Source organism: Pagrus major, chromosome 8, assembly GCF_040436345.1.
Source record: "Pagrus major chromosome 8, Pma_NU_1.0".
In the NCBI taxonomy this organism is placed as follows: domain Eukaryota; kingdom Metazoa; phylum Chordata; class Actinopteri; order Spariformes; family Sparidae; genus Pagrus; species Pagrus major.
Window position 1 is genome coordinate 22,204,739 of NC_133222.1, and position 23,623 is coordinate 22,228,361.

At 36.3% G+C, this 23,623-nt stretch overlaps 2 protein-coding genes and 1 long non-coding RNA gene across 3 annotated transcripts; 1 reads left to right on the forward strand and 2 right to left on the reverse strand.

Moving 5' to 3' along the window:
* Window positions 1-283: 283 nt before the first annotated feature.
* On the reverse strand, window positions 284-4,305 carry LOC141001189 (high choriolytic enzyme 1-like). Its single transcript, XM_073472182.1, has 9 exons — window positions 4,207-4,305; window positions 3,541-3,586; window positions 2,991-3,143; window positions 2,688-2,805; window positions 1,704-1,882; window positions 1,480-1,561; window positions 1,158-1,288; window positions 474-506; window positions 284-397 (listed from the first exon to the last, which is right to left on the reverse strand). The coding sequence occupies exons 1-7, from the start codon at window positions 4,270-4,272 to the stop codon at window positions 1,162-1,164; spliced, it is 771 nt and encodes a 256-aa protein (XP_073328283.1). The 5' UTR covers window positions 4,273-4,305; the 3' UTR covers window positions 284-397; window positions 474-506; window positions 1,158-1,161.
* A 6,311-nt stretch (window positions 4,306-10,616) lies between these two features.
* On the forward strand, window positions 10,617-11,436 carry LOC141000707 (uncharacterized). The gene is made up of 3 exons (XR_012179567.1): window positions 10,617-10,677; window positions 10,788-10,903; window positions 11,249-11,436. It is a non-coding gene; the product is annotated as an uncharacterized lncRNA (long non-coding RNA).
* A 5,176-nt stretch (window positions 11,437-16,612) lies between these two features.
* Window positions 16,613-22,314, reverse strand: LOC141001190 (hatching enzyme 1.2-like). The gene is made up of 8 exons (XM_073472183.1): window positions 22,217-22,314; window positions 19,633-19,678; window positions 19,092-19,244; window positions 18,773-18,890; window positions 17,712-17,890; window positions 17,091-17,172; window positions 16,822-16,952; window positions 16,613-16,726 (listed from the first exon to the last, which is right to left on the reverse strand). The coding sequence occupies exons 1-7, from the start codon at window positions 22,280-22,282 to the stop codon at window positions 16,826-16,828; spliced, it is 771 nt and encodes a 256-aa protein (XP_073328284.1). The 5' UTR covers window positions 22,283-22,314; the 3' UTR covers window positions 16,613-16,726; window positions 16,822-16,825.
* Window positions 22,315-23,623: the final 1,309 nt, after the last annotated feature.

Below are 23,623 nucleotides of genomic sequence, written 5' to 3' on the forward strand. Positions count from 1 at the left end.
TCTCTCTCTCTCACAGACAGACACAGTTATCTATATAGTTACAAAGCATCAGGCACACGCAGTATTTCTTGAGAAATGTTCTAGTTTTCTCTTTTATATTCATTCATTTTGAGTCATTCCAGTCATTTTACTAGTCTTCTTTTAAAAAGGTTTCTGTTATGTCTTGTTTGTAATCTAACAGAAAGTTCAAGCAGAAATATTTTTGAGTATGACTGAGTTCAGGTAACATTCAGCTTTCAAAATTAAGTACACAACTAAACAAGAATAAAACTCAACAGAACTGTATGTTTTAATGCAAATTTATTGATGTTGATTGGATCATAAAGAAGTTATTGTTGACCCGTGAAGACAGCGATGGTGATGATTCTCTTCCTGAAGTATGCATCATCTCATTCACCTGTATAAAAAGAAAATGTTATAGTCATTGATAAATAGATAAATAAAATATATTTGAGAATGTGTTTGTAACCCACCTGGAGTACTCAGAGTGTATTCAGGACCAGTAACTAGGTTCGTAGGAGGGTTAAAGAGAGAATGACAGACACAATAAGTAACTGGAGCCACGGGATACTTTGAACTTGAAATATATTGGCTCTTTTAGGGGTGGTCTCCTCCTCAGGGCAACAGGTGATCTCAGTCCAACTCCCCGGGGTAAGGAGTTATCTTGTTCATTGGGGGCTCGCCATTTCCTTCGTCAAGGAGAATCCAAATCCAAAATCTAAGGTTTTCCAGGAATCTCAAAAACATAGCCAAGACGCTGCCAAAAGTGGTAAACTCCTGGCACACAGATCCTTTCAATCACCTCTCTCACTTCGGGTAAGTGTCCTCTCATAGTCTACTCAGTGTTGATAACAAAATTAACAACTTTCACTTCTTTAAATGAACTTGTTTCTGCACTTGTAACACTCGTCTGCTCGCGTTCTTGTTCTGACTCGGTGTTGTCAATCTCCTGGGGAAATGGGTGGAACTTACTTTCCCTTTCCAGTGGGAAGTCTGCATTGCCAGATATAGCCAATAAGAACCAAGTATGAACCAAATCACTTTGATTGACACTTTAGTCAGCGAACAGAAAATAATATGGAGAACAAATAATATAACTGGGCCCAATTCTTTGCTGAGTTACATGTTGTTGACAGGATGTGTTGTGTTTATTTTACCTGTTCAGCAGTTGTACAGCTTGTTGAGTCTGATGATGTCCATCTGGCTCATCTCGCTGGCCAGGCCGAACTCAACACTGGAGTCAGGGATGGCCACCAAGGTGGGCTGGTTGTTCTTAGAGAAAGCGTACCTGAAGCCACAACAAGACAAACATTAATGAGAGTTGCACCTCAAACAACACACCCAACCCAACCCAACCCCTTGCATTTTTTAAATGTTCTCCATTTCCCCATTTGCGGGACAAATAAAGGAATTCTGATTCTGATTCTGATTCTGAGATAGCAGCCACACTCACACCAGAGTGGCTTTTGTTTTACCTACTGGTGGTAATGCATGACAGAGCTGTAGTCGTAGGGGGTTCCCTGGTTCAGAGTATTGATTTTGTCAAAGTTGTGCTCCAATCCTAAGGATTTAAAAAGAAAACAGAGTTGTCATGAGATCTTTAGCTCTGGTATATTGCTGTAAAAGAAAAAGTAAAGGCACATCTTATCTCATATTAAGTGCAAATCAAAATTTTGTGTCTTTTCACTTATTTAATTACACACCAGGGGTGACGTTCTCCAGCTGGACGCGGATGTACTGGTCGCGGTCAGAGCGTTTCTGCTCATGGTGGAAGCCCAGAGCGTGGAGCACCTCGTGCTGTACAAGGTGGTGATAAACACAGCCCGAGCGAGACAGAGACAGATCCTGTCCGTAGCCAAGACGACCAATGAAGGAGTAGCACCTGGGAAAATTCAGGGCAGATCTCAGACAGCATATTCACTGACAGCAGGTCAGTCATGTTGTTTCATTTTTGTCTCTGTTTTAGCAAACAGGAAAATACCTCAAGTAGGGATGCATGATATTAGATTTTTTGCCAATATGCCAATAAAAATATATTCAGTTTTCTTTGTCTATCTCATCTCTTATCTAATTGCAGAGAACATCAATGCTCCAAAAGTGAAATTAGCACACTCTTATTGAGATCGCCAGCTGGCTGATGCAGACATACAATGCTTTTAAAACACAGTGTTCGGGAAAAATGAGAAAGCTACATTGTCAATGGCAAGCAATCTGTGCGCATAATATAAGTGTCATATTATCAATATCTAATTGCAATATCTCTTTTAAAGCCTTTATCAACGTATTTGGCAAATTGGAAAAATGCAAAAATATGTATTTAATTTCTTTTCTACCAAAATATCTTATCAAAGTGTTTGCCTCTGAACACAATCTAACAAATAGTTACCTTCATTCATCACAATATAACTGGGGAAACAAATTAGTTATGGTTTTACAAAAAGGACACAAATGCACAAGGGTCACATAGGGATGAACAAAAAGATGAACTAACAATGAGTGAAGGAACACCGACTAAATACACAAGGACTTACTACAAAATGAAACACAGGTGAACAGGTAAAAAGAAAAACACTAGTGCCACATATTTTTCTCGGAGACAGGGTTGCTAAAGGAAAACAAGCATGGTAGAATAAATCAGGATGTCACAGTGTACAGTGTGATGTACACCTCCTTTAACACACTCTTACCCATTAAGGGACTGGATATTCAGGAACTCTCTCTGGGAGGAACGTCTCACAAAACGGATACAAGAGAAATCCTGGAAGGACTGCAGACCTCGATCGATGATTGCCACCTCACGAGGAGCTGGAAAATTAGAAAAAACTCTCATATTAAATGTGCAATATTCTATAATGACTATGTAGTATATTGTTTTTACATTTTGAACTATGAGCCGTTGAGAAACATGTGAGGAGTTGCTTTTCCATCTCATATCTTGACTTCTAATTTGTTGATTAAAAAAACACAGATTGGACCTTTAAGCTACTCACAGTACACTCTGGAGACGATGTAGGGCACGTAGACGTACCCATCGGCGGACTTGGGCCACATGCAGCCACTCGATGTGCAGGGGTCAGCGTTTCTCTCAGCCTCAGAATTATAGGCAACATCGTCCTCCAGATATGGGTCACCAGGCAAACGGACTGCAGCGCACAGCCAACATAAGATTATTTTTCACAAGATGTGATTTGTAGTTTCTGAATGTTTTGGAGGTATTCAGCATTTTAAGACAGACAACGTTTAGACCAACTAATAAGTTAATAAGTAACTAATAATTTCCACCAGATTTTTATTCCTGGAAGCAGAATTTAAAACTTCATGTTAGAAATAAATAATGAAAACGTAATTGAACAAGTAACTTAATTAATTAAATATGAAGAAAAATCTTTTTTTTTTTTTTTTTTACATTGGGGGCACATTTCCCCACTATTTCTAAAATCATGGCTGGTAAGAAAGAAGACCCAGACAGGTCTCATCTTGGATCAGAGCAGAAACAAAAAGCTAAACTAAAACTGATTTAAAAAAAATAAAAGTCCTTACCAATATTCCTGTTGACACTCTCAATCCGCTCTGAAACAGTCAAAGCCTGATGACCTGTGGAAAATTTATTAAGATTTTAGTTTATTAGCTGCATACCGAGCTACGGTCACACAACAAATGACACTTTGATAAAAGCTCTTAAACTTAACTTTTAAAATTACATCAGTGTTTTTAGAAATAATCTTAAACGGTTTGTTTTATTATAAGGCAACAGCACTCTGGAAATTATATTTGAATAAAAAGCAAACTTACAGCATCAGGAGGTTTCCAGAAATTATACATAAAGAAAAAGGAGACAGAAAAGCAGATTTAGACTAAAGAACTGAAACATTCACTCAACTTTTGTACTTTAGTGCATATTTGAGGTACTTTTACATTACTTAAGTATTTCAATTTTAGAAACTATTTTATACTTTATACTTCTACTTGATTATATTTTAAAGGGAAACGCTGTTCTTTTAACTGCAATTATTTCACAGATATAAGTCCTTTTAAGATTTTATAATAAAAATGTGAATCACAAGATTATATGTGCATTAAGCATATACTTACAAAGAACTATGAAGTTGATGAGGTAAAACATTAAATATATTGTCAAAAAGTTCTCAATACTTTTTCAACCACTGAAAAATAATTTAGTCATGGAATATCTGAAGCCAAACTCACCTCCCTCTCAGCCAAAGCTGACACAGCCACCAGGACCACAAGGCCCAGAATGCACTTCACTTCCATGTCAACAAACAACCTGCAGCAAAACACAAACAACCAACAAGACATCAAACCCTCCAACCAATGATTTATAAATTAGATTTTTGTCACCTTGTTCAGTTAAAAAACAGTATCGATGAGATATTTAAACATAGCTCACTTACCGCTTTCCTTGAGGTGAGAGAAACACTGCGAGTGAACGTCACAACATCACATTATAAATCACCAACAGCACCGGAAGAAAATCCTTTTAAGGGTATTTAGGGCGGTGATGGAAGAAACTAGTGGAAACAGACCAGATTAGAATATTTCAGCTTGATGCCACATTGCATTTTCCCACAGTAAGAGCCTTTTTTCATTGTGTTTGATTTGGAGCAAACACATGGCCTCAAATAGCTTCTGTCAACAAGTCACATTTACTGAAGCAGTAAAAGTAGAAAACACAATTAAATCCTTAATTTTACATTTCACACATCAGTCATTCTTTATTTTATATACGGCACATGATACATATATATTTACTGGTCATGTGACCCATTGACTCAAAATCAATAGCAAAATGTCTTGTTGTACTGGTTGAATGAAACAGAAAAGTATTTTGTAGTAAATGAGAACTACTACGTATTTAAAAAGAAAACCGAGTTGTCATGAGATCTGTACCTGTGGTATATTGCTGTAAAAGAAGAGTTTGACACTTTGGGATATGCTCATTTGTTTTCTCGTGGAGAGTTTTACTGCATGAGTCAGAACATTTTGTGGCTGGGTGCAGCATTTAAACCTTTGAAGCAAGATATGACGTGTTAATTACTGAGCGTTAGCTGTGCTGGTAGGCAGTGTCGTGGCAAGTGATAATCAGTCACTTGTCTAGTGCATTTGAGAGTTGGTCAAATCACCAAGTTCGACACAATATTTCTTTTCTAGAAGTTCTTTATTGCTTGCAAGCAAGAGTCACACATCAGCAGTGCATAGATGATGACCCAGGTAAAAAAGTAATATACTTTAATGTACTAAAAATGTACTTAATTTTCTGAAAGTACATTTTTAGCACATTTTGATTTTATGTGTTAAAATAAAGTAAACCAAAAATATATTATAAATGTATTAATTAAAAATATATTATTTCCTCAGTAGTACTTCAGTTTACTTAGATAAAGTACACTATTTAGTACTAATACTTAAATTCATATTAAGTATATTCATATAAAATATACTACCACTAAAATATTTATAAGTGTTTGATTAGTATATTTATTTATTATGTACTTCGAATGTGTTAAATATAAGTTTATTGTCAGTGTATTTGCATATACTTTTATGAAGTGCACTTTTAGCAACCTTTCAATAAGTTCACTTTTATAACACTTTTTTTCATATCATTGTTAGCACAGCAGTGTTAAAGTGCACTTAAAATAAGTGTATTAATAATTGAGTACTACTTCAGTGGTAAATTAGTGTATTCTTCATAAGTACACTATTAGAGCACTTTTAGCAACCTTTCAATAAGTTCACTTTTATAACACTTTTTTCATATCATTGTTAGCACAGCAGTGTTAAAGTGCACTTAAAATAAGTATAGTAATAATTGAATACTACTTCAGTGGTAAATTAGTGTATTCTTCATAAGTACACTATTATAAACCAGAACAAATTCATCAGTATGTAGCCATTTCTTTAAGTGCGCTAAGATCAGTTTAAAAGAATGTACAATAACAGTTCATTTCTGCAGCTGACCTTTTCTCTTCAACCTTTTAAAATGCAACAATGCTGTTATGTAACAATACCTTTTCTAATTGAAAAAATATCCTTACTTTTCTATTTCAATTTTGAAATGTTAGCAATTAGTGTTACAAAGTATTTGGATTACTTCAACACCACCGTTGTTTTTATGCAATATTTAAAAATCCATCCATTCTACAAATTTAATGGTGAATTTTGAATAAACATGAACATCAACAACAGAGCACCTTTCAATTGACCATGTGCTTTTATGTAATGTAGTATTATTATATTATTATTATTATTATTATTATTATTATGTATTTGGTTGCCTTTGAAGGTTGGCTCGACTCACTCAGCAGATATTCTTTGTAATGTCTTTTAGATGCCATGTCGTCTGCGAGCGGTTTTACAGTTTAAGCCCGGTAAAATACATCCATGTTTAAAATAAAGTGCAGAGCATCTTTGGTGCAGAGGGCGCGCGAAGTGTCCTGGATAAAACGTCATCATAACATTACTGATACGTGCGCATGCGTGCATTGACATTACTACGGTAGCCGAGAGGGGCCGTACATTACGGTGTACCCATCGCTCTGGGTGTACCCTATGGGTGTACCTAATATCCATGCGGTGTACACAGACTTTTTTTTTTTTATTTAATTACTTTTTTTTTTTTTTTTTTTTTTTTGCAAGAACGTAGAGTCTGCGTCTGACAGACAGTTTTCAACGTCAAAATTGAAAATTTGCATGTGGTGGACATTTTTCAAATTGACCCTGAAGTACTCGTGGCGCTGTGCTGCCTCTGATTGGTTACCCCCGAATGCAACCTGCTTGAATGTAGATGCTGAGGGAAGCGTTGTCGCAGTTGAGTTACAATGGCGCAGTTCAAGTTCGGGATGTTTTATTTTAGGGACAACACAATTCACGTCGAAAGTAATGACATTGTGACACCTCAGTACAGACAGCAGCTCGTTCAGGTAGTAAAACGGCCGGACCTTTCCAGTGAAGACGGATGGATACAAGTGTGCTGGGGCACCAGGAAAGCACCTAAAAACAAGGTCACCGCAAAACTGCTCTTACTCGGAGGTTTGTATTGCTCATGCATGGTGTGAAATATCTTTTGAATAAATATTCTTTCTACTAATGACTAAGATATTAGGCAAACTTCTCATTCACAAGCTGCATTAGCTAACTAGCTAGCTAGCTGTTAGCGGCAGACAGCAGCTAATGCTAGCGTAAATGGTGGTATTAAACTTCAGATGAGATTTTGTGTGAACATTTGTGAGCGTGCTGTGTGGACAATGTTTAGCAATATTGCGCGCTGTAAAGAAAATAACAAGAAAAAATTTTACAAATTTGTTATGCTAGCTGCTAGCACTTGCCAGCCACTACTGTTAGTGATGATTTGATAAAGAATTTGCCAGTCGCTCATGCTAATGATTGTTATGTTTACCTTGTATGTAATTTAATTTTTATGTAACTATGTTTATAAAAAGACTTAAAGTGACTTGTGTATAATATTAGATTGACTGTGGTGCATTTCACGAGACATACAAAATTTCCAAAATATTGAGCAAAAGGGGGAAAAAACATGGTTTTGACAGTTTGTCTGATGTATGGTTGTGGTTACAGACAACTACAAGGAGTTGATGGGGAAAAAAAGAAGCCTTCCTCAAGGACGAGGACATCTGGCACATGGCAGTTGCAAGGAGAAGGACCACACCCTGTACCACAACACATGATGGAAGCAAACCAAAGGTTATTTTTGTTGCTTGTGTTGGTAGTTTCTTTAGAAAACACACTTTAATTAATAGTTATAGGCTATTGTGTTGCAACTAGGGATGCCACAATACCACTAATTTTATAGATAGTTCTGACAGCATTCAAATTTGTCTATAACAAAGTCGATAACAGTGTTGCCAACTATTTTCAGTGGGAAGTAGCTAAAGCCTGCAGGAAAAGTCCTGGATGTCGCTAGATAATGTCACGTGCTAATGATGGCATGACTTTATTACATATATACAAAATAAAAAAAAAATATTTTAAATTAAGTTAAACTAAACTGACTGACCAGCGTTTATTTCAAGAGGCATGTTTATTAATGACCTGTTGCTACACTAGCACTTACCACAGCGATTGTTTTTTCCTTTTGCCCTCCCTCCCCTCTTTGCATTTCACATCAGATTAAAACACCTGTAGGTTCAAAATGCTGCTCCATTTCGTATCATACTTACCAAAGTCTTGATTCACTGAAATCCCTATTTGTAGGTTGGTTATGCTTTTAATATTTGTCTCATCTTGTTTATGAAAAATGATATGAAGTGAATGTTGAAATGTTTTTCTAAAAAAATCTCTTCACCAGAAAGCATCTATGGTATAGTTAATATGTTGTTGTCATGTAATACATTCTTTCTCTTCGATACAGAAAAAAAGAATTACTGCAACTTCCAGTCTCACTTCAGATGAAGATGAAACGCAGATTGACGCATCACAAGTTCTTCAAACAAATGTAAGTATTTACGGGAATAAGTGAATATTGTGGGAGGATAAGACATATTTTTCATTATAAGTAGCTTTAGGTTTGACAACAGTGCAGTTGCAGAAGTGGATGGTGGCACTCCAGCTGTGCTAGTTTTGAAATACTGACTGTTTATTAAGTACAAAAACTACTACAACACATGACAAATTGTATGATATGAAAAGATAAAATTGTGAGTAGTGAGTGTTCCTCTGGTGAAATATGGTCTGACAATACCTTAATAAGCTGTACAGTAGGTGATGGATTCTACAAACATCTACAAAGATGGATATTTACCCCTCTCTTGCCTTTGCAGTTTAACATTTTACTTTTTCTGCCCTTTGTTTAAGAAGCCGAAGATGACAAAGGCTGCAAGAGACAGAGCCCTTTCCCAACTGAAATCTTCGCTGCTGAGAAGAAATCCAACAACCTCCACTCCCTTGACAAGTGAAGATGATACAGACATAGACACCAATGTGGACTTATTTGACCCACCTCAGGCTTCGGGATCAACTGTAAGTATTTACAAAACCCAAGAAATAAAAGTAGAATTAGGGCCCTATTGTTTCCGCTATCACAGAATCGCGGACGGAATCGTGGAATTGAGCTATAAAAACGAAATTCTCTTTTTAACGCGGAATATCACGGAAAATTACATAATTTGACTGAAATGCTGTTATCGTGAGGAAGAGGAATGTAAACCCAGGGGGAAATTTACCAGAGGGACGCTAATCTGCATGACACAGCCCTGAAATTCACCTGCGCCCCCTCCCACTTTAAAACAATCTATGTTTCAAAACACAAATAATCCGCCTTTGCTGGCAAGAAAATTTAAGAAACACGACACTAAACTCCAGTGGCCTGTACTGCGAAGGAGGCTCAACATGGTCAGGCTTTGTGTTCACCTTCCAGCTCAACAAAACCTCAAGTACCGGCCTGGGTTAACACAGTACTACGAAGCTGGTTATCCACTTGGTTTGTTAAGTCCGGCTCTCAGCTTTATAGTCACATCACATGCGCGTTAACATCAAAGGGGGCGTTCGGCGTCATATGATTCTACTTCCGCACAAAATTGATCCACAACAGGCTGATTTCAGCCAAGAGGAGTGCAATTGTTTTATTGGAGAGAGTATGAGTGATATAAAAAAGCAGGATCGCAGCCTGAAGCAACAGTGTTGCTGCAAATATGACAAGAGAGGAGGCTGCTTTTAATTTCTGACAGCTCTTGCGCTACTTTTAAATACGAAGCTTTATCCATTTGAACTAAATAAACTAGAGCAACATCAACTGTCATTTTAATTTGTGTTTTATATTGTTATATATTTCACTGATCGCAGTTATAACGCAAGTGTGTGTTTTATTGGAAGCGAGGCTGGTGTATGTATAGGTCACAGTGGTTTTTTTTAGGTGCTGTGGCTACAAGAAAATCTCATATTGTCTCTGTACAAAGACAACAAAGACCATTTAAATGTGAAAACAGCGGAGACGTATTCAAGATTTGCATTTTGGCAACACTGAAATATGACAGGAATTAATTCATTCATGGCCACATTAAGTGAAATTATTAACTTGACCGATTATCATCTGATTGTCTGTCCTGCTGCCAGCGCACTACTTCTTTCAGTGGTGACTGACTGTATATAAAATAAAATATAGGCTATAAAGAGCTCCTGACGCTCAGCTCAACGGGTGAGGAGAACAACTGTAGGCGGAGACAACTCTCGGCGGAGACGCTCAGAGAGAAAGTCAACAGCAGCTGATCAGTGTGATCTCTCCCTCCGTACAAACGCTCCGTTCTGATCCAGATCCACTGGACTTACAAAGTAGAACTGACGCAGCTGAAAATGAGTTAAATAGTGAAACAGCAGCGCTTTTATAGCTGGTTTAATGATTAAACTCTGAACATAACCTGGTCGGGACCAGGTTATGAGCTAAGCATAAATTACCATGGTGATCTAGCCGGGTTAAAAGAGAGCCACTTTTGTAGTACAGGAGAGCCTGGCTCAACATACCTCGCTAACACACTAAACTGGCTTCACAGTACAGGCCTCTGGTGAGTCATACTAACATAGCATTGTTGACGTTTTCATTTATGCAGGACCTTGGCCAAGGGGAACGTGAAGAGGAGAGTCTCCTGTTGGATCAGCCCAGATCCAGTGTTGACATGCAACAGGAAGTGATGGATGCTCTGAAAGGTATTCATACAAAGAAGAATTGCTTATGTTTTTTATGTCAGTAATTGTATCGATAGGAGCCTTATCTCTCATATATCTGTGACTTGTGTTTTTTTTTTTCCTTAATGCAGAAATACCAGCCTTAGTCAAGTGTGTCAGAGATCTTATTACAACCATGAAGAGAATGCCACCTGTCATGGACACTGACAGTACAAGTTCTGGTTCTTCCAGTCCAGCTCCAGAAATGGTATGTTTTGCCTTTATACACGTTTTGTAAATACTGCCTTTTTATTACAGGAAACATTTCATCCAAAATTGTTGTAAACTACATGACTGTTAGCAGTTTTGTCTCTGTAGTCTCGATCCACATTCTGCACGTACTATATTTGATAGAAACTGTTTTTTCCATTTCAGCTTGCAGTTGAAATGCATGTTCAGAAATTATACTTTAATTCATTGAAGACCACTTGCAGAAATTACAACTTAAATAATATTTGGCATTCAATAGTTCGGCTTTGTCTTTTAAGAAATGCATTCCAGCAACGTATTCCTAATACCATTTCTAATAATTGACTCTATTTCCTGGACACAGATTTCCCTGGGCAACACGGGGGTGCAGGTCAGCAAAATCTGTTTCCGAAGACTAAACCGAACAAGAATGTCCCTGTTCACACAGGACTTAGCTGTGCTCATCTTTGGGCGGGATGTTTTGGCATCCTCGACTCTCACAGGAAAACCAGGGCCCACTGGAACAGCGAAAGAGCAGCTAAATCCGGAAGAGCTGAGTGCCCTTGTTGGTAAGTATTGGTTAAGTCTATTTTTCCTTATTATCATTTTGTTTTTATGCCTCTACCTTGCCCTGGCCATAGCCAGAAGCAACATGTTTCAGATTGCCCTCATGTCTGTATGCCCCCTTCTTGCTAATGTGATAACTCTGGAAAAGCATGATTTGTAACACCATTTTATTTGTCCTTTTCTATTTTACAGATACAGTTATTGCTGAATTTCCAGGAACAAGTGTGTCTGATGTGAGGGCAGTGATTCGGAGAAAATGCAACAATGAGAATTTTGTGAGCAAAAAGAAACAGTAAGCAGTAACATCAGTAACTGTTTGTAGTCATTTTTGTTTGTTTGTTTTTTGGTGGACATACATTTTGAATTTAAACAAACTGTGTCAATGTTTCACATGTAAAAGTTTCAAAAGTCAGTTTAATGTTCATCCCTGTCATTACTAGCTTCTCTGTGGTGCATAGCTAGCAGGGTAGTGCTAGCACAGCTATTGTTTTCTTTTTCTTTTTTCCTTTTATTATTGTTTTTTAGTTAACTTGTTAAAGAGTATGACTAAAAAGAATTATCTGGGGTCGGACGATCCAAATTTGAATAAAAATGTTACAATGAAGAGAAACAGTTTGAAAATGTTGTTAAAGATGTACTTAAATGTACTTTATTATGCACATTTTCGTGCATGTTGAAAATAAACTTTTTTCTCCTCAAGTATGTTCTAATTATTCTTTATGTTTACTTAAAAGTAATTTGAAATTCAAATTAATTATAAAAAATATACTTTGTGTACTATTGAAGTGTACTTTAATGAAATACATCTAGTATACTTTCTGCACACATAATTAGTGTACTCACAGTATATTATTTTCGATGTGCTAACAATGTACTTAGTATACTAATGATATATCATGAGTGCTACTTTAGACATACTGAAGTACAACTTAGTATACTTATCTGTACTATTTTGAGACACCATTAAGATGAACTATAATATACTTAAGTACAACTTTTTAATTTTTATTTAATTTTTGTAAATATATTTAAAATGCAATGGCAACACATTAAGATTAAATTAGAAATACATTTCCAGTATATTCTAAATTTATTAATAGTAATCTGAAAAGTGGATTAAAGTATACTGTAAGTCGAACTAAAGAACATTATAAATAAGTACAGTATTAGTAGAGAAAAGTTTACTTAAGTATATCTTAGTTGATCTTAATGGTGTCTCAAAATAGTACAGTCAAGTACACTAAGTTGTATTTTAGTATATCTTAAGTATCAATAATGTAATATCATTAGTATACTAAGTACGTTTTTAGTACTCGAAAATAACACACTTTGAGTACAACAATTTTGTGCTTATGAAATACACTAAGTGTGCTTAAATTTAGTATGTTAAAGTATATTTTTTTTCCGCCTGGGGACTGAAGAGAGGCAGTCTCTCCTCATCCTTTATAGTAGTAGAAACCAATACACACAATTGCAGCAGTCACAAGGTTACATGTGAACTCACTTAAAATAACACTCCACCATCTCCACATCCAAATTAGGTTAACATACATTTAACATACACGTACGTTCCACAGTTTATGTGTCATACATCAACTATTGTCAGAACACATATACATAGAAGAGGTTACAAAAACACTCTTCAGGATGAACTCCTTAACTGAGTTCTTATCTATGTTATTTTTTACAGCCGTCTATATCATATATGCTCTGCAACCATATAACTTTCACAAGACAGAAACCATGCAGGAGGCCCACAGACATAAGTTTTCACCCTATACACATTTGCATCTATATTTGTTAGGCTTCATATGCAAGAATAACATATCAAAATGATAAAGGGACATTAGAGAATTTCCCTCACAGCAGAGTTGAGTCAGGCAAGTTGTTTCACAATATTTCCTTTCTTTGTGCTAAGCCAGGCTAAAATGAAAAAAAATATGCATCTCATTTTATTGGTCTTCTTTAAAAACGGTTTCCATTATGTCTTGTTTGTAATCTAATGGAAAGTTCAAGCAAAAGTATTTTTGAGTATGATTGAGTTCAGGTAACATTCAGCTTTCAAGTGCCAAGAGCACCAACAACCCTCATAAGCTCCCATGTTAAATTTGAGCCTAAATTTCTGGATGAAAGAGGAGTGAGGTGTCTGCTGTTAGATGCAGCATATTAATATGAGTATTTGGAAAACATATTGGAATGTTAGTTGCTGTTGGGGCCTTCCTGACCTGGAGATGATTTGGTCAGGGTTACCGGGTTGATGACATTGTAAACAGGTTGGACCTGCTGATGGCTTGCTCAACTTATTTGCTGTCACAGGATGGGACAGAGGTAAAGGGGTGCCTCTCTTCTTGCCTCTCTTCTTATCAGTCCCTTCCTTTTGTTTTGAACAATATGTGGTCAAGGTAACAGGTATAAAATGTTAAAGTTTAGCAGAGTCATGGAGGTCCTGGGTCAGAGGTGAAGAGGCCTCTCTTCTTATCTGTCCCTCTTTGATGTGGATTATGTGTGGTAATTAAGTCTTTGACCAAAACAAGCTCGGTATATAAGGAGCTGTCTGCATGTCTTCGAGAGAGTTTCATTATTCGGTTGGAGACTCTCCAAGTAACGTGTTACTTGTTTACGATACTGAACTTATTGTAATAAATTTGTTATACAACTAAGACAGTGTCGGCGGAGCTTTTCTTCAAACATCTTCATCAGCATCGCCACAGAATATACGACAGGAGAATGCCATCTTTCTAACTCGCTGTCCTTCATCATTCCCAATCTACATAAATGCGTTCAGCAACTTCTCCTGTTGCTCAGGATGTAAAGTTTTGCCAATAAGACTTATGGTGTTTTCAATACAAGCAGGACTTCTGGAGGTAATTTCCTATAAAATGATGTGAGCTCACACACATAATCAATGACAGTCTCTCTCAATTCAATTCCATTTAATTCAATTCAAAGGGGCTTTATTGGCATGAAAGTTTAACAACAATGTTGCCAAAGCATCTGTCCAAACATTCAGACATAACATAACGTAACAGTAAGAGAGGTTAGTCTGAGGAATAGTATGACATCAATATCTAAAATCTAAGTTCTAGGTGGAGGATTAATAAGCAAAACACAAGTGTAATATTTAGACAACTTCCGAGTGCATTTATACACCATAAAAACGAACACTTCTCTCACTTCTTCAGACTCAAACTCTATTACGACCTGCTCTGGGTTCACTTGAACTGCTTTAGTCACCCTCCCATGTGGTTCTAGAACCTTAGTGATTTCATCATTTGTATCATCATCATTAATGCCTAAGGCAAGAACTGACCTCTTTACTTCAAAATCCCATTCAATATCAGCAATAGTGGCCATAGTTATTCCTGATGCACCCTTCAAAACAACAAATTGCTAATTTAGCTTGAGTTTTACTTAAAATCCTCCTGGCTAGCTCGCCACAAAATTGATGTAACGCTAACAGTAAGAGAGGTTAGTCTGAGGAATAGTATTACATCAATATCTAAAATCTAAGTTCTAGGTGGAGGATTAATAAGCAAAACACAAGTGTAATATTTAGACAACATCCGAGTGCATTTATTCACCATAAAAAATAGGAACACTTCTCTCAATAAGTGCTAATTCACCTCTATGTTATGCTTTGACAAAATGGTAAAATAAAATACAGTGAACCAGGTTCAAGTGAAATTAAATGTACCTCTGTTTACCCAGAGCTCTCTAAGATCACAATAAAGAAATTAAAAACAAAATGCCTCAATTTCCAAATGTAAATTACTGTACCCGGGTACTTAAGATAATTAACTTAAATAAAATCACCTCCACTGTAAAGTGGGATCTTCCTCATAACAGAAAATTACTTCTTCAAGTTCTTCTTTTAGTCCAGTTTTTAGTCACTTTGTCTCCTTTGTAGTTAGTTCAGTCTCAGTTCAGTTATGTAAGGGCCCCTTTTTCTTTTGTTTTGTCAAATCTTATCTGGAATCCAGTTAGAGCTGTAGTATCCTGATCCACAGAGTGGCTCCACTTGAAGCTGTAGTAGTGACCGGACTGCCGCTCACCTGCTGAAACCACTGTGAGTCGCCGTCGTCTCCTCTCAGAAGTCAACCATAAAAAAAAACAACAACCTGCATAGTGTACAGTTTAACCTTAGTTAAAGTCTGTATTGATTCTTTAAACTATGCAGCATCAGTAGATCTTAGCAGCTCGTTTTGATACCTTTCATCTTTACTTATTCACACAGTCACAACACAAATACACACGCTTTTAAAAAAATAAAACTTAAAAGGCTATTGTTTCTACTAGCAGTATCTCATACATCGTTAAATCAACGGTGATAAGCATTTTTTCCAAACACCTCACATTCCTCCGATTGTTTTTTTTCATTACTCACGTTCGTGAAATGAGCTCAAGCTAACAAAGTTAAGCTAGCACTGAAAACGTAACACACTCACCGGAGAATAGTCATCAAAACACATTAGTTGGTTGTCCTCCTTAATCTTCTGGCGACACAACATCATCTCGGACAACTTTGACCTCTTCTCGAACAACAGTAACTTCAAACTTAATCAATATATTAACCTTCACTCCACGCTGTTCACAAAAAGCTGCACTCGCACTTGTGCTCGTCTTGGTTTTTTTTTTCCACTTCCTCCTTCTTCCTCATTTCTACCGCTGATTTTTAGACCCATCGTCCCTCAGGTTGTGGCATGTTGACACATATTGGGCAGCAAGGTATGCCCTGTCTCCTTCTCCCAGGAGTATTTTTAATTTTGATATGTTGTTCATCTCTTTGAACTCTGAGATTACCGAATTGAATTTATTAAAATATATGTTCCTGGTTTCGTTGAATGCTTTACATTGTATTGTATTGTATTCTCTCTCTCTCTCTCTCTCTCTCTCTCTCTCTCTCACACAGACAGACACAGTTATCTATATACTTACAAAGCATCAGGCACACGCAGTATTTCTTGAGAAATGTTCTAGTTTTCTCTTTTATATTCATTCATTTTCCTTCATTTTATTAGTCTTCTTTTAAAACAGTTTCCATTATGTGTTGTTTGTAATCTAAAAGAAAGTTCAAGCAGAAATATTTTTGAGTATGACTGAGTTCAGGTAACATTTTTAGAAATTAAGTACACAAGTAAACAAGAGTAAAACTCAACAGAACTATGTTTTAATTCAAATTTATTGATGTTGATTAAATCATAAAGAATTTATTGTTGACCCGTGAAGACAGAGATGATGACGATTCTCTTCCTGAAGTATGCATCATCTCATTCACCTGTATAAAAAGAAAATGTTATAGTCATTGATAAATAGATAAATAAAATACATTATAGAATGTGGTGTTGACAGGATATGTTGTGTTTATTTTACCTGTTCAGCAGTTGTACAGCCTGTTGAGTCTGATGATGTCCATCTGGCTTATCTCGGTGGCCGTGCCGAACTCGACACTGGAGTCAGGGATGGCCACCAAGGTGGGCTGGTTGTTCTTAGAGAAAGCGTACCTGAAGCCACAACAAGACAAACATTAATGAGAGTTGCATCTCAAACAACACACCCAACCCAACCCCTTGCATTTTTTAAATGTTCTCCATCACAGATAGCAGCCACACTCACACCAGAGTGGCTTTTGTTTTACCTACTTGTGGTAATGCATGACAGAGCCGTAGTCGTAGGGGGTTCCCTGGTTCAGAGTATTGATTTTGTCAAAGTTGTGCTCCTTTCCTAAGGATTTAAAAAGAAAACAGAGTTGTCATGAGATCTGTAGCTCTGGTATATTGCTGTAAAAGAAGAGTTTGACACTTTGGGATATGCTCATTTGTTTTCTTGTGGAGAGTTTTACTGCATGAGTCAGAACATTTTGTGGCTCGGAGCAGCACTTAAACCTTTGAAGAAAGATATGACATGTTAATTACTGAGCTTTAGCTGTGCTGGTAGGCAGACTTTGCTACCAGAATCAGGCAAGTTGTTTCCCAATATTTCCTTTCTTTGTGCTAAGCTAAGCTAAAAGACAGTTGGCTGTATCTTCATCTTTAAAGGACAGATATGACATTAGTATCAATCTTCTCATCTTACTCTTGGCAAGAAAACAAATAAACGTATCTCCTAAAATGTTCAACTAATCCTTTAATATGTTATGGTGCACTTTATTTTATAGCACCCATTAAATTAATTTCTCCTATGTGGCATCAGTAAAGGTGCATCTTATCTCATATTTAGTGCAAATCTAAATTTTGTGTCTTCTCACTTATTTAATTACGCACCAGGGGTGACGTTCTCCAGCTGGATGCGGATGTACTGGTCGCGGTCAGAGCGTTTCTGCTCATGGTGGAAGCCCAGAGCGTGGAGCACCTCATGTTGCACAGTGTCGTGATAAACACAGCCTGAGCGCCGCAGAGACAGATCCTGTCCGTAGCCAAGACGGCCAATGTAGGAGAAGCACCTGGGAAAATTCAGGACAGATCTCAGACAGCATATTCACTGACAGCAGGTCAGTCATGTTGTTTCATTTTTGTCTCTGTTTTAGCAAACAGGAAAATACCTGAAGAAGGGATGCATGATATTAGATTTTTTGCCAATATGCCAATAAAGATATATTCAGTTTTTTTTTGTCTATCTCATCTCTTATCTAATTGCAGAGAACATCAATGCTCCGAAAGTGGAATTAGCACACTCTTATTGATATCGCCAGCTGGCTGATACAGGCATATCATGCTTTTAAAACACAGTGATTGGGAAAAATGAGCACGCTACTTTGTCAATGGCAAGCAATCTGTGCGCATAACATAAGTGTCATTTTATTATTATTTAATTGAAATATCTCTTATAAAGCCTTTATCAACGTATCCGGCAAGTTGGAAAAAATGCAAAAATATGTATTTAATGTCTTTTCTACCAAAATATCTTATCAAAGTGTTTGCCTCTGAACACAATCTAACAAATAGTTACCTTCATTCATCACAATATAACTGAGGAAACAAATTAGTTATGGTTTTACAAAGAGGACAAACATGCACAGAGGTCACATAGGGATGAATAGAAAGATGAACTGACAACGAGTGAAGGAACACGGACTAAATACAAAAACACTAATCCCCAAATTAAACACAGGTGAAGGGCAAAAAAGGCTGGAAAAAGACAAAGACAGGAAGTGTAAAGTAAAATGTGACACACAAGATGCACATAAAACCAATGAAATAGAACAGGAAACACTAGTGCCACATATTTTTCTTGGAGACAGGGTTGCTAAAGGAAAACAAGCATGGTAGAATAAATCAGGATGTCATGCACAGTGTGTTGTACACCTCCTTTAACACACTCTTACCCATTAAGGGACTGGATTCTCAGGTACCCTGCCTGGGAGGTGCGTTTCACAAAGCGGATACAAGAGAAATCATGGAAGGAGTGCAGACCTCGCTCGATGATTGACACCTCACGAGAAGCTGGAAAATTTGAAAAAACTCTCATATTAAATGTGCAATATTCTATAATGACTATGTAGTATATTGTTTTTACATTTTGAACTATGAGCCGTTGAGAAACATGTGAGGAGTTGCTTTTCCATCTCATATATCTTCACTTCTAATTTGTTGATTAAAAAAACACAGATTGGACCTTTAAGAGCCACACCAGGAGCTACTCACAGTACACGCTGGAGATGGTGTAGGGCACGTAGACGTACCCATCGGCGGACTTGGGCCACATGCAGCCACGTGACGTGCAGGGGTCAGCATTTCTCTCAGCCTCAGAATTATAGGCAACATCGTCCTCCAGATATGGGTCACCAGGCAAACGGACTGCAGCGCACAGCCAACATAAGATTATTTTTCACAAGATGTGATTTGTAGTTTCTGAATGTTTTGGAGGTATTCAGCATTTTAAGACAGACAACGTTTAGACCAACTAATAAGTTAATAAGTAACTAATAATTTCCACCAGATTTTTATTCCTGGAAGCAGAATTTAAAACTTAATGTTGGAAAAAATAATGAAAATGTAATTGAACAAGTAACTGAACTAATTCAATATGAAAAAAACTCATTTTTTGTTACATTGGGGGCACATTTCCCCACTATTTCTAAAATCATGGCTGGTAAGAAAGAAGACCCAGACAGGTCTCATCTTGGATCAGAGCAGAAACTAAAAGCTAAACTAAATCTGATTTCAAAAAAATCAAAGTCCTTACCAATATTCCTGTTGACTCTCTCGATCCGCTCTGAAGTAGTCAAAGCCTGATGACCTGTGGAAAATAGATTTTAGTTTATTAACTGCATACAGAGCAATTGTCACACAACAAATGACACTTTGATAAAAGCTCTTAAACTTAACTTTTAAAATGACATCAGTGTTTTTAGAAATAATCTTATACGGTGTGTTTTATTATAAGGTACGACGGAGTATTAGGGCCAGACTTTTTTTTTTGGGGGGGGGGGGGGAATTACGAGAATAAAGTCATAATATTACGAGAATAAAGTCATAATATCACGAGAATAAAGTCATAATATCACGAGAATAAAGTCATAATATCACGAAAATAAAGTCATAATATCACGAGAATAAAGTCATAATATCACGAGAATAAAGTCATAACATTACGAGAATAGTCATAATATCACGAGAATAAAGTCATAATATTACGAGAATAAAGTCATAACATTACGAGAATAAAGTCATAATATCACGAGAATAAAGTCATAACATTACGAGAATAAAGTCATAACATTACGAGAATAAAGTCATAATATCACGAGAATTAAGTCGTAATATCACGAGAATAAAGTCGTAACATTACGAGAATAAAGTCATAATATTACGAGAATAAAGTCATAATATCACGAGAATAAAGTCATAATATTACGAGAATAAAGTCATAATATCACGAGAATGAAGTCATAATATCACGAGAATGAAGTCATAACATTAGGTCTACGAGAATAAAGTCATAATATCACGAGAATAAAGTCGTAACATTACGAGAATATAGTCATAATATTACGAGAATAAAGTCATAATATCACGAGAATAAAGTCATAATATCACGAGAATAAAGTCATAATATCACGAGAATAAAGTCGTAACATTACGAGAATAAAGTCATAATATTATGAAAATAAAGTCGTAATATTACGAGAATAAAGTCATAATATTACGTCATGGCAATGTGTACACACCGGTCTCGTAATATTATGACTTTATTCTCATAATATTACGAGAATAAAGTCGTAATATTATGAGAATAAAGTCATAACATTACGAGAATAGAGTAGTAATTTTCTGAGAACTCTTACAAGAAAGAGCAGTCTTTCCCCTGCGTTAAAATGAGGAATGTTGAGCATCTTGTGAAGTTATACTTTGGTCTCTGTTTCACAAATATGAAATACTTAATCTTTTGGCACATCAGCATCAAATTATTATCAGTATCAGGCCTTTGAAACGATTGTGCAAACGACTGTGTCTATTTCGAAGAAAGAACCACACGGACAAAATCAGATCATCTGACATGCACTGTAGCTGTCGCTGATAAGAAGTGTGTACACGTTGCCATGACAACACAAGACAATTTTGATTTTCAGCTAGCTTAGCCTGCGGATTCTCTATAACTGTATGAATGTTTGTCATTTTGATTCATAAACAGTATACCTCGGCCAATCAACGGATAGAGTCATGGTAGGGGGTCTTGCGTAAACAGAGTGTGCAATTTTGGATGGACATTTTTAATACCCTCAGAGATGATGGATATTTCACAGGTGACTTCTTGGACAAAAATCTGATGCAGTTCTGCTTCCTCAACCTTATCCATGTAATTGCTAAATAAAAGGCATGATTATTTACGGTATACTGTTTATGAATCAAAATGACAAACATTCATACAGTTATAGAGAATAACTGTGATCTGATTTTGTCCGTGTGGTTCTTTCTTCGAAATAGACACAGTCGTTTGCACAATCGTTTCAAAGTCCTGATACTGATAATAATTTGATGCTGATGTGCCAAAAGATTAAGTATTTCCTTATTTGTGAAACCGATACCAAAGTATAACTTCACAAGATGCGCAACATTCCTCATTTTAACGCAGGGGGAAGACTGCTCTTTCTTGTACGAGTTCTCATAATATTACGACTTTATTCTCATAATATTATGACTTTATTCTCGTAATATTATGACTTTATTCTCGTAATATTACGACTTTATTCTCGTAATATTACAACTTTTTTCTCTTAATATTATGACTTTATTATCGCAATTTCCAAAAAAAAAAAAAAATTCTCTTAGTCTGGCCCTAATACTCCTTCATAATAAGGCAACAGCACTCTGGAAATTATATTTGGAAAAAAAAAGGGCAGCAAACTTACAGAATCAGGAGGTTTCCAGAAATTATCCATAAAGAAAAAAGGAGACAGAAAAGCAGATTTAAACTAAAGAACTGAAACGTTTACTCAACTTTTGTACTTGAGTGCATATTTTTGAGGTACTTTTACATAACTTAAGTATTTCAATTTTAGAAACTATTTTATACTTTATACTTCTACTTGATTATATTTTAAAGGGAAATGCTGTTCTTTTAACTACAATTATTTAACAGATATAAGTCCTTTTAAGATTTTATAATAAAAACACGAATCACAAGATTATATGTGCATTAAGCATATACTTACAAAGAAATATGAAGTTCATGAGGTAAAACATTAAATATATTGTCAAAAAGTTCTCAATACTTTTTCAACCACTGAAAAATAATTTAGTCATGGAATATCTGAAGCCAAACTCACCTCCCTCTCAGCCAAAGCTGACACAGCCACCAGGACCACAAGGCCCAGAATGCACTTCACTTCCATGTCAACAAACAACCTGCAGCAAAACACAAACAACCAACAAGACATCAAACCCTCCAACCAATGATTTATAAATTAGATTTTTGTCACCTTGTTCAGTTAAAAAACAGTATCGATGAGATATTTAAACATAGCTCACTTACCGCTTTCCTTGAGGTGAGAGAAACACTGCGAGTGAGTGTCACAACATCACATTATAAATCACCAACAGCACCGGAATAAAATCCTTTTAAGGGTATTTAGGACGGTGATGGAAGAAACTAATGGAAACAGACCAAATTAGAATATTTCACCTTGATGCCACATTGCATTTTCCCACAGTAAGAGCCTTTTTTCATCGTGTTTGATTTGGAGCAAACACATGGCCTCAAATAGCTTCTGTCAACAAGTCACATTTACTGAAGCAGTTAAAGTAGAAAACACAATTAAATCCTTAATTTTACATTTCACACATCAGTCATTCTTTATTTTATATATGGCACATGATACATATATATTTACTGGTCATGTGACCCATTGACTCAAAATCAATAGCAAAATGTCTTGTTGTACTGGTTGAATGAAACAGAAAAGTATTTTGTAGTAAATGAGAACTACTACGTATTAAAAAAGAAAACAGAGTTGTCATGAGATCTGTACCTGTGATATATTGCTGTAAAAGAAGAGTTTGACACTTTGGGATATGCTCATTTGTTTTCTCGTGGAGAGTTTTACTGCATGAGTCAGAACATTTTGTGGTTGGGCGCAACATTTAAACCTTTGAAGTAAGATATGACGTGTTAATTACTGAGCTTTAGCTGTGCTGGTAGGCAGTGTCGTGGCAAGTGAAAATCAGTCACTTGTCTAGTGCATTTGAGAGTTGGTCAGATCACCAAGTTCGACACAATATTTCTTTTCTAGAAGTTCTTTATTGCTTGCAAGCAAGAGTCACACATCAGCAGCGCATAGATGATGACTGAAGAGAGGCAGTCTCTCCTCATCCTTTATAGTAGTAGAAACCAATGCACACAATTGCAGCAGTCACAAGGTTACATGTGAACTCACTTAAAATAACACTCCACCATCTCCACATCCAAATTAGGTTAACATACATTTAACATACACGTACGTTCCACAGTTTATGTCATACATCAACTATTGTCAGAACACATATACACAGAAGACGTTACAAAAACACTTCAGGATGAACTCTTTAACTGAGTTCTTATCTATGTTATTTTTTACAGCCGTCTATATCATATATGCTCTGCAACCATATAACTTTCACAAGACAGAAACCATGCAGGAGGCCCACAGACATAAGTTTTCACCCTACACACATTTGCATCTATATTTGTTAGGCTT